The sequence below is a fragment of the Ranitomeya imitator genome, chromosome 1 (genome assembly GCF_032444005.1).
Source record: "Ranitomeya imitator isolate aRanImi1 chromosome 1, aRanImi1.pri, whole genome shotgun sequence".
In the NCBI taxonomy this organism is placed as follows: Eukaryota; Metazoa; Chordata; class Amphibia; order Anura; family Dendrobatidae; genus Ranitomeya; species Ranitomeya imitator.
In genome coordinates, this window is record NC_091282.1 from 323795018 (window position 1) to 323814371 (window position 19354).

The 19354-nt window shown below is 42.9% G+C and overlaps 1 protein-coding gene across 1 annotated transcript; it reads right to left on the bottom strand.

The window, feature by feature from the left end:
* Window positions 1-15199: 15199 nt before the first annotated feature.
* LOC138663708 (olfactory receptor 6B9-like) lies at window positions 15200-16135 on the bottom strand. Its single transcript, XM_069750053.1, has one exon. It carries the CDS (start codon window positions 16133-16135, stop codon window positions 15200-15202), a length of 936 nt encoding a protein of 311 aa, XP_069606154.1.
* Window positions 16136-19354: the final 3219 nt, after the last annotated feature.

Below are 19354 nucleotides of genomic sequence, written 5' to 3' on the forward strand. Positions count from 1 at the left end.
GAGAGAGAGAGAGAGAGATGGCACACCCAGGAGTCAAGACTGGCACACAAGCCGAAAGGGCAATATTAATCTCCCACTGATTTGATTTTTTTTTTTTTTTTCAGGGAGACTTTAGAAAAAAAAATAATAAAAAAAAATGATTTTTTCAGGAAGAATTTAGAAACCAAATAAAATAAAATGATTTTTTCAGGGAGAATTTAGAAAACAAATAAAACAAAAAATAGGCTTTCTATGGCCCACTGAGTGAGAGATGACGCACACAGGAGTCAGGAGTGGCACACAAGCCCAGAGGCCAATATTTATCTCCCACTGATTGATTTATTGATTTTTTCAGGTAGAATTTAGAACCCAAATCAACCAAAAAAATAAATAGGCTTTCTATGGCCCACTATTTGTGAGAGAGATGGCACGCTCAGCACTGGCACACAAGCCCAGAGGCCAATATTAATCTCCCACTTTTTTTTTTCAGGGAAAATTTATAAACCCAATTAAAAAAATAATAAATAGGCTTTCTATGTCCCACTATCTGAGAGAGAGAGATGGCACGCTTAGGACTGGCACACAAGCCCAAAGGCCAATATTAATCTCCATTTTTTTTTCAGGGAGAATTTATAAAACAAAAAAAAAAAAATAAATAGGCTTTCTATGGCCCACTATTTGTGAGAGAGATGGCACGCTCAGGACTGGCACACAAGCCCAAAGGCCAATATTAATCTCCCACTTTTTTTTTTTTTTTTTCAGGGAAAATTTATAAACCCAATTAAAAAAATAATAAATAGGCTTTCTATGGCCCACTATCTGGGAGAGAGAGATGGCACGCTTAGGACTGGCACACAAGCCCAAAGGCCAATATTAATCTCCCTTTTTTTTTTTCAGGGAGAATTTATAAAACCAAAAAAAAAAAAAAAAATAGGCTTTCTATGGCCCACTATTTGTGAGAGAGATGGCACGCTCAGGACTGGCACACAAGCCCAAAGGCCAATATTAATCTCCCACTTTTTTTTTTTTTTTTTTCAGGGAAAATTTATAAACCCAATTAAAATAATAATAAATAGGCTTTCTATGGCCCACTATCTGAGAGAGAGAGATGGCACGCTTAGGACTGGCACACAAGCCCAAAGGCCAATATTAATCTCCCTTTTTTTTTTCAGGGAGAATTTATAAAACCAAAAAAAAAAATAAAAAATAGGCTTTCTATGGCCCACTATTTGTGAGAGAGATGGCACGCTCAGGACTGGCACACAAGCCCAGAGGCCAATATTAATCTCCCTTTTTTTTTTTCAGGGAAAATTTATAAACCCAATAAAAAAAATAATAAATAGGCTTTCTATGGCACACTATCTGAGAGAGAGAGATGGCACGCTTAGGACTGGCACACAAGCCCAAAGGCCAATATTAATCTCCCTCTGATTGATTTATTGATTTTTTCAGGTAGAATTTAGAACCCAAATAAAGCAAAAAAAAAAAAAATAGGCTTTCTATGGCCCACTGAGTGAGTGATGATGCACACAGGAGTCAGGAGTGGCACACAAGCCCTGAGGCCAATATTTTTCTCCCACTGATTGATGTAGTGATTTTTTCAGGTAGATTTTGGAACCCAAATCAAGCAAAAAAATAAATAGGCTTTCTATGGCCCACTGACTGAGAGATGGCACACACAGGAGTCAGGAGTGGCACACAAGCCCTGAGGCCAATATTTTTCTCCCACTGATTGATGTAGTGATTTTTTCAGGTAGATTTTAGAACCCAAATCAAGCAAAAAAATAAATAGGCTTTCTATGGCCCACTGAGTGAGAGATGGCACAGACAGGGATGGCACTCTAGCAGAAATGCCAATCTTAATCTCCCACAAAAAAAAAAAAAAAAAAAAAGGAACTGTCCTTCAATTACTATCTCCCTGCAGTAATCTCAGCCAGGTATGGCAAGCAGCAATAAGGAGTGGACTGATGCACAAATTAAATAAAAAGTGTGGACAAACAAACAAGATAGCTGTGCAGAAAGGAAGGAACAAGAGGATTTGTGCTTTGAAAAAAGCAGTTGGTTTGCACAGCGGCGTACACACAGCAATGCAGCTATCAGGGAGCCTTCTAGGGCAGCCCAATGAGCTACAGCGCTGAGGAAAAAAAAATGTAGCTTCCACTGTCCCTGCACACCGAAGGTGGTGTTGGACAGTGCAAATCGCTACAGCACAAGCGGTTTGGGGGTTAATGGACCCTGCCTAACGCTATCCCTGCTTCTGACGAAGCGGCAGCAACCTCTCCCTAAGCTCAGATCAGCAGCAGTAACATGGCGGTCGGCGGGAACGCCCCTTTATAGCCCCTGTGACGCCGCAGACAGCAAGCCAATCACTGCAATGCCCTTCTCTAAGATGGTGGGGACCAGGACCTATGTCATCACGCTGCCCACACTCTGCGTTTACCTTCATTGGCTGAGAAATGGCGCTTTTCGCGTCATTGAAACGCCACTTTGGCGCGAAAGTCGCGTACCGCATGGCCGACCCCGCACAGGGGTCGGATCGGGTTTCATGAAACCCGACTTTGCCAAAAGTCGGCGACTTTTGAAAATGAACGACCCGTTTCGCTCAATCCTACTGAGTGGTCCAAGTTCTTATTTTCAGATGAAATTAAATTTTGCATTTAATTTGGAAATCAAGGTCCCAGAGTCTGGAGGAAAAGTGGAGAGGCACACAATCCAAGCTGCTTGAGGTCTTGTGTGATGCTTCCACAATCAGTGATGGGTTGTGGAGCCATGTCTTCTGCTGGTGTTGGTCCACTCTGTTTATCACGACCAAAGTCAGCATGCTGACTGCATGAAATTTTAGAGCACTTCATGCTTCCCTTTGCCGACAAGTTTTTTAGAGATGGGAAATTTCTTTCTCCAGCAGCACATTGAACCTGTCCACACTGCCAAAAGTACCAATACCTGGATTAAAAACAAAAGTATCACTGTGCTTGATTGGCCAGCAAACTCGCCTGACCTTAACCCAATAGAGAATCTTTGGGTTATTGTCAAGTGAAAGAAGAGAGACACCAGACCGAACAATGCAGATGACCTGAAGGCTGTTATCAAAGCAATCTGGGCTTACATAACCCCTCAGCAGTGCCACAGGCTGATTGCCTCCATGCCACACCGCATTAATGCAATAATTGATGCATCAATGGGGAATGGCATTTTCCCATGCTCCAGAGTTCACTGCAGTTCAGGCTGTGAGGGAGCGCAGCATTAGTGTTGTCACCGCTAGTCACTGAAGCTCCGCTCGCAGCGTCTCCTCATTCACCAGTATTTGTTTGCCGGAGTGGTTGCATCTTGGCACCATCCTGGGTAAAAACTGTATATACCCCAGACATGAATTATGATATTGAACACATCAACCGACAGATATGGTATATTATTGGTTTATTATTTTATGTTTATTACAGGAGATCGAGGGCGTCAAGGAATTAGGAGTACAATAAAGATGGGAAACTGTGTTGTGTTTGATTTAATGAAAATACTATATTCTAGCTGTATCTTTACATAAGCCCTTAACAACTATTGTGTCACGATCCAATTTTGGATTTGTGGCAGATCTGGTTTGCCTCAGTTTTAGACCTTTTTTCCTTTCTGGTCATCGTGGGTTAATGCAGTTCCCCCCCCCCCGGTGGCCGCTGATATTACTGCATTGCTGCTGGGTCAGCTGATGTTGTCCCTCCATCCTTTAAGAGGTCACCTGGGTCATCAGCTGACTGTCAGTGTTAGTTCATTCTTCAGCGACCAAGCCAGAAGTAGGAGCTAGCTGGGAACTGTTGTTCTACAGCTGTGTCTGTTGTATCTGGTGTTTCTTCCTGCTGTGCTGTGCCTTGCAGCATTAAGCTAAGTGTGGTTTTCCTTTACCTTGTCTGTTTACCTGTTAATTGTGATATTTATACACTGGTGCAGTCCACCCTCCCTTGGGGGAGAGGGGGTCACTGATAGGGCCTGCACAGGAGACAGGGATACGCTGGTGGCTCCTCGGGCCTCCTAACCTTCATAGGTACCCCCAAGATAAGGGAAAGCCAGGGCCCCTTATAGTGGCAGGGACAGGTGCGGGTTCCAGTACGCCGTCCTGCCCCTTTATCGCCGTAAACGGCGTGACATTAACACCGATCTTCACATTTTTTCTGGTGAGCCATGGCTCAAATGAAGGCCTTTGACCAACTGCTTCAGACCCTCACCAATGAGTTTAAGGTGCTGCGTGGTGAGATGGTGCAGCAGCTGCAGCAGTTGGTGGGGTTTTGGGCTTCGGCCCAGGTAAATGCTCAACCTGAGCCCAAGTTATCTCTTCCTAACAGGTTCTCTGGTGGGAGAGATACATTTTTTGTTTTTAAGGAGGCCTGTATGTTATACTTCAGGCTCCGCTCTCGTTCATCAGGGAGTGAGGAACAACGGGTGGGTATCATCGTTTCCCTTCTTAAGGGTGATCCCCAATCCTGGGCCTTCTTCCTGCCAACCGGTTCTCCATCTCTACGGTTGGTGGATGAATTTTTTGCGGCTCTGGCGCTGGTATGTTGGCAGAATCCCGACTCCGTAAGATCAAGCAGGGGAGTTGGCCGGCGGAGGAGTACTGTTCAGAGTTCATGAGGTGGGCCACTGACACACAGTGGAATGACCCGGCCCTTAGGAGCCATTTTGTGCAGGGTCTGTCCCCTAGGTTACAAGATACCCTGGTGCAGTACGCCACCCCCAAGTCATTGGAGGCCACCATATCCCTTGCCATCCGGGTGGATAGACGTTTGAGGGAGAGGCATACATCAAATGTGCCCCCTATAGTCCTTGCTAGGGAGGAGGACACACCTGGGCAGACGGACGAACCCATGCAGCTGGGAGGAGTTGGTTCCCAAATGGTGTTGTCTGGGGTTTGCCGTGGTGTGGGGGCATGTTTCTACTGTGGGCAGACTGGTCATTTTATCAATGTCTGCCCAGCTCGCACCAAAATACCTGTTCCATTTAAAAAGCTGCGTCCCTCTGGTTGTTTGGAATGAAGCGACCAGGGAGTGCATATTTCCTCCCTTTTCTCGTCTCAGTGTACTCTACCTGCTGAGGTGATTGGTGGTGGGGTAACTGAGAATATTCCGGTGCTGGTGGACAGTGGAGCAGGAGTCAATTTGGTGGATGCACATTATGTCCAGACCCATGGCCTGAAGAGTAGGTCGCTAGCTAGACCACTAAGCGTCCAGGCCATTGACTCTGTCCCGCTCAGCCAGGGGAGCATTACCCAAGTCGTTGACAATATACATCTGCGTATAGGAGCTTTTCATGAAGAGTTCCTGTCATGTTATGTCTTGGAGGGCATACCAACTCCCATTGTCTTAGGTCTCCCTTGGTTGAGAAGACACAACCCTGTCATAGACTGGCGGTCCAGAGAAGTAGTCTGCAGGGGTCAGTCGTGTGAGGACTGCTGCCCTGGAGCTACGATCTCTGCCGTCCTTCTATAACCTACCCCTTCTTCTCCAGTGGGGGCCGTAGAGGTGCTTAAAGGAAGTAGGGACAAGACTCTACCCTCACTACATTCTAACCCGGTATTTCAGAGACCTCTAAGGAGGAGGGGTCAGAGGAGGGTGGTGGTTCCCTCGGTGCATAGTGGGTGTGTGAGTTTGGTGACACAGGGGGACGCTTCTGTTGTCAGTTCTGTAAAGAGTTCACCATCTTGTGGCAGACGCATGCGTGAAAATAAACGTTCAGGTCCGGACCTGTGTGTGAATGATTACATATGGGTGTCCACCAAAAATATCAGGTGGAAGTGTGGAACTGGGATCTGGAGTTCGGCCATATCTGGTGTCAGCCATTGTCAGTGCGAAGTCTTACCAGTTGGAGTTACCCTCAGTAATGCCCATACACAACTCATTCCACAGGTCGGCGCTTTGGAGATTTGTGCCACCTACGTTGTCTACTCCAACGTGCTGTGTCCACCTTAAACCTGAGGGTCAGGTGACTGGGGAGGTGAACGCTGGGGAATCGAGTTGTCCTCACTGTAGGTTGTTTACTTGTGAGGTCCAGTGTTGAGGGTCCAGAGGCCCCTCATTGAAAGGGGGGTAATGTCACAATCCAATATTGAATTTGTGGCAGATCTGGTTTGTCTCAGTTTTAGACCTTTTTTCCTTTCTGGTCATCGGGGGTTAATGCAGTTCCCCCCCCCCCCCCGGTGGCCGCTGATGTTACTGCATTGCTGCTGGGTCAGCTGATGTTGTGTTGACCACTCCCTCCATCCTTTAAGAGGTCACCTGGTTCATCAGTTGACTGTCGGTGTTAGTTCATTCTTCAGCGACCAAGCCAGGAGTAGGAACTAGCTGGGAACTGTTGTTCTACAGCTGTGTCCATTGTATCTTGTGTTTCTTCCTGCTGTGCTGTGCCTTGCAGCATTAAGCTAAGTGTGGTCTTCCTTTACCTTGGCTGTTTACCTGTTAATTGTGATATTTATACACTGGTGCAGTCCACCCTCCCTTGGGGGGAGAGGGGGTCACTGATAGGGTCTGCACAGGAGACAGGGATACGCTGGCGGCTCTGGCCTCCTAACCTTCATAGGTACCCCCAATATAAGGGAAAGTCAGGGCCCCTTATAGTGGCAGAGACAGGTGCAGGTTCCTGTACGACATCCTGCCCCTTTATCGCCATAAACGGCGTGACATATTGGATTAGTAATGGATCTGTGTCTAATTGACACCTCTCCATTACTAAGCCGGGCTTGATATCTTCATATAATACAAAGGTGATATCAACCCCCACTTATTACAGATGCACTTTTTCTGGGGCGGCTGAGTGCTGATGTTTTTAGCCGGGGGGTAATATCTATGGTCCCTTCCTAGGCTCTCAATATCAGCCCGCAGATGTCTGTATAGCCTTTGCTGATTATTAATTAAAGGGGGACCACATATAATTTTTTCTCGAGGGTCCCCTATTTTACTAGCAAGTAAAGGCTAAGTATACAGCTTTGAGTTTATATTAATAGCATGGGAAGCTCCATGGGTATTACCACCTTCCCAGGCTATAAATATCTGCCCCCAGTAACTGGCTTTCCCTCTGTACTAATTGTATTTGTCACAGACATCTAGTTATCTACCTATTCTATATGTATTTATTGTATGTAATCGATCTCTTCTATCCTGTCAGCTCCTGCAGTGCATTTACGGAACCCGACAGATATATTACCGTCTTTTCTTCTATCTATTAGAATATATCTATATAGAATATATCTATCGTTAGAATATATCTATATAGAATATATCTATCGTTAGGTTTAACCTAACGATCCCTGTGTGGCCTATTTATAATAAAAAAAAAAAAAAAAAAGGTTCCTCGCATCATGTTCTCATACACTTTACGCAGTATTAGCCCTCTGTGTCTGTACTGCTACATACTTAGGCAGGTAACTGGTTCATGCAGCTTTACATGAACACCTGAGCCTTACACTATAGCTGGTCCGAATAACTAAAGCAATTGTTACCATCCACCTCTCGTGTCTCCCCTTTTCCCCATAGTTTGTAAGCTTGCGAGCAGGGCCCTCACTCCTCCTGGTATCTGTTTTGAACTGTATTTCTGTTATGCTGTAATGTCTATTGTCTGTACAAGTCCCCTCTATAATTTGTAAAGCGCTGCGGAATATGTTGGCGCTATATAAATAAAATTATTATTATTATTATTATTATCTATCTCTCTATACAATATAGATACATAAATATATATACTAGCTGTTTCCAGCCAGCTAACGCTCGGCCCGCTCATTGCTATCTAATTAATGATGCTGATGGTTAAACTAAAGTAAATAATGACAACATTCATTCATGTGTGGGGACAGAGACTCGTGTGGTAATGTGTGGGGACAGAGCCTCGTGTGTAATGTATGAGGACAGAGCTTCGTGCGGTAATGTGTGGGGATGCAGCCTCATGTGGTAATGTGTGGAGACGCAGCCTCGTGTGGTAATGTGTGGGGACGGAGCCTCGTGTGGTAATGTGTGGGGACGGAGCCTTGTGTGGTAAAGTGTGGGGACGGAGCCTCGTGTGGTAATGTGTGGGGACGAAGCCTCGTGTGATAACGTGTAAATAATGACAACATTCATTCATGTGTGGTGACAGAGCCTCGTGTGGTAATATGTGGGGACAGAGCCTCGTGTGGTAATGTGTGGAGACGCAGCCTCGCGTGGTAAAGTGTGGGGACGGAGCCTCGTGTGGTAATGTATGAGGACGGAGCTTCATGCGGTAATGTGTGGGGACGCAGCCTCATGTGGTAATGTGTGGAGACGCAGCCTCATGTGGTAATGTGTGGGGATGGAGCCTCGTGTGGTAATGTGTGGGGGAACAGAGCCTCGTGTGGTAATGTGGGGGAACGGAGCCTCGTGTGGTAATGTGTGGGGACGCAGCCTCGTGTGGTAATGTGTGGGGACAGAGCCTCGTGTGGTAATGTGTGGAGACACAGCCTCATGTGGTAAAGTGTGGTAACGGAGCCTCATGTGGTAATGTGTGGGGACGGAGCCTTGTTTGGTAATGTGTGGGGATGAAGCCTCGTGTGATAACGTGGAGGGACGGAGTCTCGTGTTTTAATGTGTGAGGATGGAGCCTCGTGTGGTAATGTGGGGGATGGAGTCTCGTGTGGTATTGTGTGGGGGAACGGAGCCTCGTGTGGTAATGTGGGGGAACGGAGCCTCGTGTGGTAATGTGTGGGGACGGAGCCTCTTGTGATAATGTGTGGGGACGAAGCCTCATATGATAACATAGAGGGATGGAGCCTCGTGTTTTAAGGTGTGAGGACGGAGCCTCGTATGGTAATGTGTGAGGATGGAGCCTCGTGTGGTAATGTGGGGGGATGGAGCATCGTGTGGTAATGTGTGGGGACGGAGCCTCGTGTGGTAATGTGGGGGGATGGGATTATGCGTGGTAATGTGGTGGGGGGATTATCTGTGGTAATGTGGTGGGGGGCGGGATTATATGTGGTGATGTGGTGGGGGGGTGGGATTATGTGTGGTGATGGGCAGGATTATGTGTGGTGATATGGCGGGGGGCGGGATTATGTGTGGTGATGTGGTGGGGGCGGGATTATGTGTGGTGATGTGGCGGGGGGCCGGATTATGTGTGGTGATGTGGCGGGGGGGCGGGATTATGTGTGGTGATGTGTTGGGGGCAGGATTATGTGTGGTGATGTGTTGGGGGCAGGATTATGTGTGGTGATGTTGGGGGAGGGATTATCTGTGGTAATGTGGTGGGGGCGGGATTATCTGTGGTAATGTGGTGGAGGATTATGTGTGGTGATGTGTTGGGGGGCGGGATTATGTGTGGTTATGTGTTGGGGGCGGGATTATGTGTGGTGATGTTGGGGGGCGGGATTATCTGTGGTAATGTTGGGGGGGCAGGATTATGTGTGGTGATGTTGGGGGGCGGGATTATCTGTGGTAATGTGGTGGGGCGGGATTGTGTGTGGTAATGTTGTGGGGGCGGGATTGTTGTGGTAATGGGGTGGGGGCGAGATTATGTGTGGTGATGTGGTGGGGTGAAGCTACTGTGCAGGAGGCGGGATTAGCGAGTAATCATGATGCCTCTTATATACATATAGATGTGTGTCACTGACATCTCTCTCTTTCTGTATATATAAATATACAATGCTCAAAAAAATAAAGGGAACACTTAAACAACAGAATGTAACTCAAAATAAATCAAACTTCTGTGAAATCAAACTGTCCACTTAGGAAGCAACATTGTTTGACAATCAATTTCACATGCTGTGGTGTAAATGGAATAGACAACAGATGGAAATTATTGGCAATTATCAAGACACACTAAATAAAGGAATGGTTCTGCAGGTGGGGACCACAGGCCACATCTCAGTACCAATGCTTTCTGGCTGATGTTTTGGTCACTTTTGAATGCTGGTTGTGCTTTCACATTTGCGGTAGCATGACACGGACTCTACTACCCACACAAGTGGCTAAGGTAGTGCAGCTCATCCAGGATGGCACATCAATGCAAACTGTGGCAAGAAGGTTTGGTGTCAGCATAGTGTCCAGAGGCTGGAGGCGCTACCAGGAGTCAGGCCAGTGCACCAAGAGACATGGAGGGGGCCGTAGGAGAGCAGCAACCCAGCAGCAGGATCGCTACCTCAGCCTTTGTGCAAGGAGAAGCAGGAGGAGCACTGCCAGAGGTCTGCAAAATGACCTCCAGCAGGTCACAAATGTGCATGTGTCTGCACAAACGGTTAGAAACTGACTTCATGAGGATGGTCTGAGTGCCCGACATTCACAGATGGTGCAAAAACAGGAAAATCCAGCTTCCAAAAAAAATTTCCAAATTTATTGTGAATAAAGCATGTAGTCCAGCAGGATGAATTCACATGATAATGAGTAACAGATTACACATTTCGAACAACAGCTTGTTCTTTCTCCACAGATGGGGGTTGTGCTCACAGCCCAACACTGTGCAGGACGCTTGGCATTTGCCACAAAACACCAGGGTTGGCAAATTTGCCACTGGCACCCTGTACTCTTCACAGATGAAAGCAGGTTCACACTGAGCACATGTAACAGATGTGATAGAGTCTAGAGACACCGTGGAGAGCGATCTGCTGCCTGCAACATCCTACAGCATGACCAGTTTGGCAGTGGGTCAGTAATGGTGTGGATTGGCATTTCTTTGGAGGGCCGCACAGCCTTCCATGTGCTTGCCAGAGGTAGCTTGACTGCCATTAGGTACAGAGATGAGATCCTCAGACCCCTTGTGAGACCATACGCTGGTGCAGTTGGCCCTATGTTCCTCCTAAAGCAGGACAATGCCAGACCTTATGTGGCTGGAGTGTTTCAGCAGTTCCGGCAAGATGAAGGCATTAAAGCTATGAACTGGCCCGCCCATTCCCCAGACCTGAATCCAATTGAACACATCTGGGACATCATGTCTCTCACCATCCACCAACGTCACGTTGCACCACAGACTGTCCAGGAGTTGGCGGATGCTTTAGTCTAGGTCTGGGAGATCCCTCAGGAGACCATCCACCACCTCATCAGGAGCATTTCCAGGCATTGTAGGGAGGTCATAAAGGCACGTGGAGGCCACACACACTACTGAGCATAATTTCCTTGTCTTGAGACATTTCCACTGAAATTGGATCAGCCTGTAACTTCATTTTCCACTTTCATTTTGAACATCATTCCAACTCCAGATTTCCGTGGGATATTAGTTGTGATTTACATTGATAATTTTTAGGTTTTATTGTTCTCTTCACATTCCACTAAGTAATGAATAAAGATTTATAACTGGAATATTTCATACAGTGATATCTAGGATGTGGGATTTTAGTGTTCCCTTTATTTTTTTGAGCAGTTAATCTATCTATCTATCTATCTATCTATCTATCTATCTATCTATCTATCTATCTATGTTTTGAATACTATTTCCTTTGAAAATGATGTGTAAATAATTTCTCTATGTAAAATGCTCATGTTAAAATCACATTGCAGTCGGATAGCAATCGCACTGCATTCAGATGTAAATCGGATGGTAGGTGTGAAAAATCAGTTTGTACTCGCATGAAAAATGCATGACACTTGCATGACACTTGCATTACACTTCTCCAACTCTCCTGCATCAAAATTGGACCGATTTTAAAATTGCTAGTGTGTCTCCAGCCTGAATGTGACAATCAGAGAACTGTACACCTAAACATAACACCCATAAGAGATTGTATGACTTTTTTTAAAGCCTTTGGCATGGAAGGGTTTGACCACTTTTCTTGTTAGGCCGGGGTCACACTAGACCGTAATACGGACGAGTGCAATGCGATAAAAAATCGCATAGCACTCGTCCCAATGTTAATCTATGGGGCAGCTCCCATCATCCGATATTTTCTCGGCCGTATTCAGGATCCGAGTGAAATCGCAGCATGCTGCGATTGTCAGCGTTTCGCGGCCGAGAATCGCCAATGAAAGTCTATGGAAGCCCCAAAAATACGGATCACACACGGACCAGCAGTGTGACTTGCGAGGAATACGCAGCGCTGTTAGAGAGAAAAGCCGGCAATTCAGTGCGGTGTACAGTAAAATCACACTGACAGCTTAGAATAGAATAGGTCGAATAAATGTGTACACATAGAATAGGTATATATATATATATATATATATATATATATGTCAGTGAGACACATATATATATATATATATTAATATTTCATCCAGCGCGATATAGCAGAAAGCCGGTAATTTAATTGCCGGCTTCTGCTTTCTTCTTCCTAAAACCCGACATGATTTGAGACCTGGTTTACATACAGTAAACCATGTCTTCTCCCCATTTTTTTTTTGCATATTCCACACTACTAATGTCAGTAGTGTGTCTATGCAAAATTTGGCCGTTCTAGCTATTAAATTAAGTGGTTAAATGGCGGAAAAAATTGGCGTGGGCTCCCGCACAATTTTCTCCGCCAGAGTAGTAAAGCCAGTGACTGAGGGCAGATGTGCCTTTTCTGGGGTGGCTGGGGGCAGATGTTTTTAGCCAGGGGGGGTCCAATAACCGTGGACCCTCTCCAGGCTATTAATATCTGCCCTCAGTCACTGGCTTTACTACTCTGGCGGAGAAAATTGTGCGGGAGCCCACGCCAATTTTTTCCGCCATTTAACCCCTTAATTTAATAGCTAGAACGGCCAAATTTTGCATAGACACACTACTGACATTAGTAGTGTGGAATATGCAAAAAAAATGGGGATAAGACATGGTTTACTGTATGTAAACCAGGTCTCAAATCATGTTGGGTTTTAGGAAGGAGAAAGCAGAAGCCGGCAATTAAATTACCGGCTTTCTGCTATATCGCGCTGGATGAAATATTAATATACAGTATATACATATATGTGTCTACTGACATATATATATATAGACAGTATATATGTTTGTTTTTGACACATGGATCCCTTGTATTGGCGTATGTTGGTTTTGCAAGCCTGCGATAAAAACACGCAGTACGGATGCCATACGGATGTCACATGGATCATTTGATGCGAGAAAATCGCATCCTCGCACTGCACTCGGATCACTGTTTTGTAAAAATTTTTGCGATTCTCCTCCGTCAAAAACGGACCTTTTTTTATACGTTGTGTGTGTCCCCGGCCTTAGTGCGGCTTTCATCATAAACTCTCTTCAGTCCATAAAATGGCTGCTTTTGCAGAAGTTTGTGATCAGCATGTAAAAAGCTCACATGGGAAAGTTGCATTTCCATTGGAACAGTCTGAATAACTAGTCTGGTGTCATATACTTCTATTTGCAGCCATTTTATGGACAGAAATGCTGGCTAGTTTGTGCGAAAATTCGCATCAAAATGAAAAAGTAGCCAAACCTTTAATGTAGACTTCATGTGGTTCAGTCAAGTCTTCCCATACCAAAGTTGCCCATCAATGACTTTATTGACTTTGCATTGTACACTGGGGCACAGTTATGCTGACCCACAAAAGAGCTTTTCCCAAATGATTCCCACAAACTTACAAGTATAGATCTGTAAATACTGTCCCAAGCCCTGTCCAATGCTTAAATGTGGCATGGTTTATGGACCACACCATTAGCACGAAGAATTTATATTGTGAAATGTGGACTCCTGGCTGGAGGGGAGCACGGTGGCTTAGTGGGTATCACTGCAGCCTTGCAGCGCTGGGGTCCTGGGTTCAAATCCCACCAAGGACAACATTTGCAAGGAGTTTGTATGTTCTCCGCATGTTTGTGTGGGTTTCCTCCTCCACTTCAAAGACATACTGATAAGGAATTTAGATTGTGATCCCCATTGGGACTGTTTTGATAATGTCTGTAAAGTGCTGTGGAATAACATAGTGCTATATAAGCAAACCACAATAAATAAATAAATGTTTGTAAGATGAAGCATTAAGACTTTGCTTAACTAAAGCTAATTGGGCTACACCAAACCCCAGAGAAACAACCCCATATAATCACACTTCCTCCATCAAACCGTTTCATAGTATTCTCTATGTCGCATAACTACATGTGCTTTGGCACACCACAGAAAACATTCTCACTGCTCCAGAGTCGAATGATGGTGCGTTTTACAATATTCCTTCCAATTACTGGCATTGTGCATGCTGCTGTTAGTTTTACACAGTGCATGCAGCTGCTTAGTCATGGAAATCCATGCATGAGGCATTTAGCACATAATTTTTGCGATGTTGTTAATTCCAGAGAAGTTTTGGAGCTCAGCAGTTATTCAGTTAGTGAATGCGACTTTTATGCATCTTGTACCCAAGAACTCGATGACTTTCCTCTGTATCTTTAAATGTCTGTTTGGCTTCCTTTTTTCAATAATAAAACCCACAGTTGATTTTGAATATTTAGGAGGGAAGACATTGTTACAATGGTGGCATCTTATAGAACCATGCTCAAATAAAGTGAACTCTTTAGAATTTAACTATTCTTTTAACCAGTGTTCCCCAACTCCGGTCCCAAAGAGCCACCAGCAGATCATGTTTTCAGGATTTCCTTAGTATTGCTCATGTGATAATTGCATCACCTTCACAGGCAATACTTCCATCACCTGTGAAATACTAAGGAAATCCTGAAAACATGACCTGCTGGTGGCTCTTGTCGACTGGAGTTGGGAAACACTGCTTTTAAGAAATGACTGCATGGTTATGTACAGTATATGACTTTATACACCTAAATTCAATTATTGAGAGGTGGTTTTTGCCGCTTAATAATTGTAAAAAATGAGATGCACACTGAGGGTTTTGAAACATTCTAATAGGTGTTTTATCACACTTAAGTACTGGAGTCACAGGTACATTGCACAGTACTACAGTATAATGTCCTACATGCTGCTGGTGTTCTTGCATTTTCTGCACATGTGCTGCAGAGAAATAGGGATGCAAATTTCCATCATGTCGACATAAAATTTTTGAATGTATGGAAGACATCCCCACCCACTAGCTCAGGGACAACTGAAAACTATTGCTAGAGCTTTTGGTGGAGACAGGTACAAACAGGCTGGATACAAGTCGTATAATGGCCAGATATAAGGTTATTCCTTAAATACGCAAATTACAATTTTTTCAGAAAGATCACCTGAAACAACAAGTGGGTAAGTGGGTTTGAAAAGATATTATTTTTAAGTTAAAGTTTTCTTGACTTATCAGTTTAGACTGGACATCTCCTTTAAAGGAATATTTGAACAACTTATTTTCTACTACAAATTGTGATCGTACATGTAACACTATTAGGATTAATAAAATAAGATGACTGAAGCTAAATGTTTTTTTACTGACTCTTTAACTTCTTTGTTCCTTAAACAGTATATAATGGGATTTAGAATCGGTGTAACCACAACATAAAAGACTGACACCACTCGATTAAGCGTAAAAGTGAATCCCACTTTTGGTCTTACATACATAAAAATAACACTACCATAATAGATAAGAACAACAGTTAAATGAGACCCACACGTGGAAAAGGCTTTTCTTTTTCCTTTAGTTGTAGGGATTTTTAAAACGGTTATAATAATATAAACATAAGAAAAAAGCGTTACAGCAAACGATGTTACAATTACTATAGAAGCACATATAAAATCAAAAAGATCATTTAAAAAAGTATCTACGCAAGAAATCTTTAGTAATGGAGGTGCATCACAAAAGAAATGGTTAACAATATTACTGCAAAATGTAAGCTGCGAGATCAGTAAAATTGGAGGAAAAGTAGTTGTAAAACCGACAATCCAAGAAGCTATGGTTAGATTACGACAGATGGATGTGGTCATAAGTGATGGATATTGTAGAGGATGACAAATTGCCAAATAACGGTCAAAGGCCATAACACCAAGTAGAAAACATTCTGTAGAACTCAAGAAGAAGAAAAAAAATAACTGAGTCATGCAGCCAATAAATGAAATGAAGCGACCTTGTACAGTGATTGTTGCTAAAATTTTGGGGACTGTTACAGTTATGTAACAGACTTCAAGAAATGAGAAACTACGGAGAAAAAAATACATGGGTGTTTGAAGACATGCTTCTTTCCAGGTAATTAGGATGATCATTATGTTGCTCAAAAGAGTTAACAAATAAGAGGCCAGGAGTAGCGTAAAGAAGAGGTACTGTAGACCAGAAGACCCAGGAAAACCCAAAATCATGAATTCCAACATTAGGCTTTCATTGTGCGCCACCATCCTTCATTGTGAACTGCTGAACATAAAAAAAGAGTATCAATTTTAACAAACCTGTCAAAAAATGTATGCCGATTCTCCAGCAACTAGTTTTAGACCCAGTATTTTGGTCAATATGGTGGGTGTTAAAGAGAACAAAAATAAAGCCTTACTTATAAAAAAAAATATTTGTGCTAGATAAATGTCTATTGCTCTATTATAGGGCAGATTATTGTGGGCAAGACCAAGCATATTCTTAGAGTATTGGTCACAATTTATTAAAGAGGTTGTGCCATTAACAAAAGTACATTTTAATCAAACGATCTTGGAATAAAAATAAACTCCACAATTGGATTTGTTTAACAAAAATGTCCCTGTGCTGAGATAATCTTATTTATGTGCCCCTGCTGTGTGCTGTGTAATGGCCGTGTCTGACCACGCATGGAACATGGTCTGATCATACCACAGCTCCTGGGCAGGGGAGAAAGCAAAAGAGAATATACAGACAACACATTTAAGTAGATTTCACCAGAATTCTGGCATAAAAAACTTTAGTAGAGATGAGGGAGTATACTCGTTACTCGAGATTTCCTGAGCATGCTCGGGTTGTCTCCGAGTATTTCGGCATGCTTGGAGATTTAGTATATGTATTCAAGCTGTCTAGCAGCCTCAAATCATGCAGCTGCGTCAACATAAACTAAATCTCTGAGCACACCCAAATACTCGGGGACCACCAGAGCATGCCCGGAGAAACTCGAGTAACGAGTATACTGACTCATCACTACACTTTAGAGTCCTCAGTGGTTGATACCTTTTAATGGCTAACTGAAATCATGATAACAAATTGCAAGCTTTCGAGACTACATACGTCTCTTCATCAGGCAAAGACTAAAACAAATTCTGAAGAATCACATATTTATGCACACATAGTATAGAAAAAAAAAAGGGAAAAAAACCATGGATAAGAAAGGTGACATGAAGCAGATTTACCATGGGTGATAAACAGTTACGTCCATAAATATTGGGCCAATTCTTAGATAAGGATTGTTTTATTGTCCTGTGATTAGGGTCTCTGTTGTGATGACCCCACATGGTCTGAGGGGCAAATTCCTTAGTTGATGTAAATAGACATAAATCCGTGTGACACATTCATTCCTGCAGTGAGACTGTCAAAGGTCGTCATCAGTTTATATTCCCAGACTCTCCTATCTTTCTACGATTTGAAGTTACCTTTTAGTACAAGTAATTTCATATCCATAATGTTATGATTTGGGAGACAGAAATGTATTGCCACAGGTATATCCGTTAGCCATTAAAAGGTATCAACCACTGAGGACTCTCAATTCTAAATATTGTTCTATCTACTGGCTAACACGGTACCAAGATATATATCTTTCCTGCACTACACCTTAGTAAGTCATAATATTTTTATGCAATTCAAAAGGTGTGCAAAAATATTGTGACAATTATTATTTACTCGTAAGTCTCGACGAGCTCCATCAATATGGGTGGAGCATGGATGAGATGGTTCATTCTTCTACTGCTGTCGTCTTTTGTTTGGTCAAAATCATAAAGGGAGAAGAAATCCATGCCCCCCATGAAAAATATCAGTTGCCGCTCACTTGGGCAAGAATTAGTTCATTAGCTACCAGAAACTCTGGTACATAGTGTATCCAGGCCAAAATGAGAAATTTGGTGAACAAACAAATTTGGAGATCAACAATAAACAATAATCATCAATAAATTGGCTTCATAGTAAATAGTGAACAGGAGCGATACTGGAAAGGAGTCCTGAATTCAGAGTAGTTTCACCATGGGTGTTATTGAAATAGCATAGCACGGCCTATGTCACAATATATCTGAAACACCTACCAGAGTGGGAACATATTTATTTTTTCTCCTATTTAGTTCAAAGTTAAAAAAGAGATGGAAGTTTATCAAGTTAAAATATTTATACTTACTAACTCGATTAAATCCAGTGGAGGGCAAAAATCATAGACAATTTTCTTTATCATTGATAAATCTCTTCTCCTTGCCTTATAGGTAGATCCATGGATCAACAATCTACTTGTTAAAAACAAATCATAAAGGACTTTTTCACGCTTTCAATTAGGTTCATCAGTTTGGTTCTTAATGAAAGCCTGCAACCTGAAATCAAAAGCTGCATAAAAAAAGCAAATCAAGAAGAAAAGAAAAGCTTCATAAAAGATTAAGATGCCATATTTCTTCCACATCCGTTTTCATATTTGAGGCCCAGAATTTAAAATCTTATATATTCTTTTGGGGTGGTTAAGAGCTTTAATACTTTTTTCACCAATAAGTAAATTTTAAAGGGAATTTATCACCATGTTTTTGCTACCTTATGTGAGAGCAGCATAATGTAGGAAAAGAGATTCTGAATCCAATGTATCACTAAGATTACTAGCTGAAGCAGTTGTGACATAAGCAGAGTCTTTTCATATAGCATGAAGCAGAACTCAGAAAGCTGCCCCACCCACAGCACAGCTTCCTATGTACATTGTCTATTGACAGTGAGCTACTTATCAGAGGAATCGCCGTCGTTGGACTAGGGATTACATGTGCTGTGGCCAGGGCAAAGATAGTCTGCTAGAGATAAAACCTTCATTATAAGTAAACAACAGCACACAGCTTAATAAATGACTCATCACTGAATTCAGTGTCTCAGCTGCTACCTCATGCTGTCCTCAGATTACATAATAAAAATCTGCTGACAGATTCCCTTTAAGATTGTCACACTGATGTATATATTTATTCAAAATTAAGGTCTATTTGACTCAAGCACATCGATAAAAGTCAGCATGAAACAATTCCAAAATATGCACTATATTTTACTGAAGATATTGCATTACTATGTGATTTGTATATCCCCATGTGATATATGTGCTACAAGGGATGCTATATGGCTAAAATACTGATGACATATTGATGCAATCAAATTAATGTTTTGATGACGGTAGAATTCAGCTGTATCCAGTTCCACCTGCTTCTACACCCAGGTGAATAGGCTTACACAGCAACATTAGCTCTAGAATACAATGGATGGAATACTGATGAAAAATACCTGCCTTAAATCAGCTTTAAACCTTATTCATATTTTAGTTGTACATATGTGATTACCTACAGAGTCAGTGTTGGTTTTGTGTTTAATCCTCATTAGATACACATTTGTTGGGCACCTTTTGTTTTTCCGATTGGATGACAGGATATATATACTTACCCTCT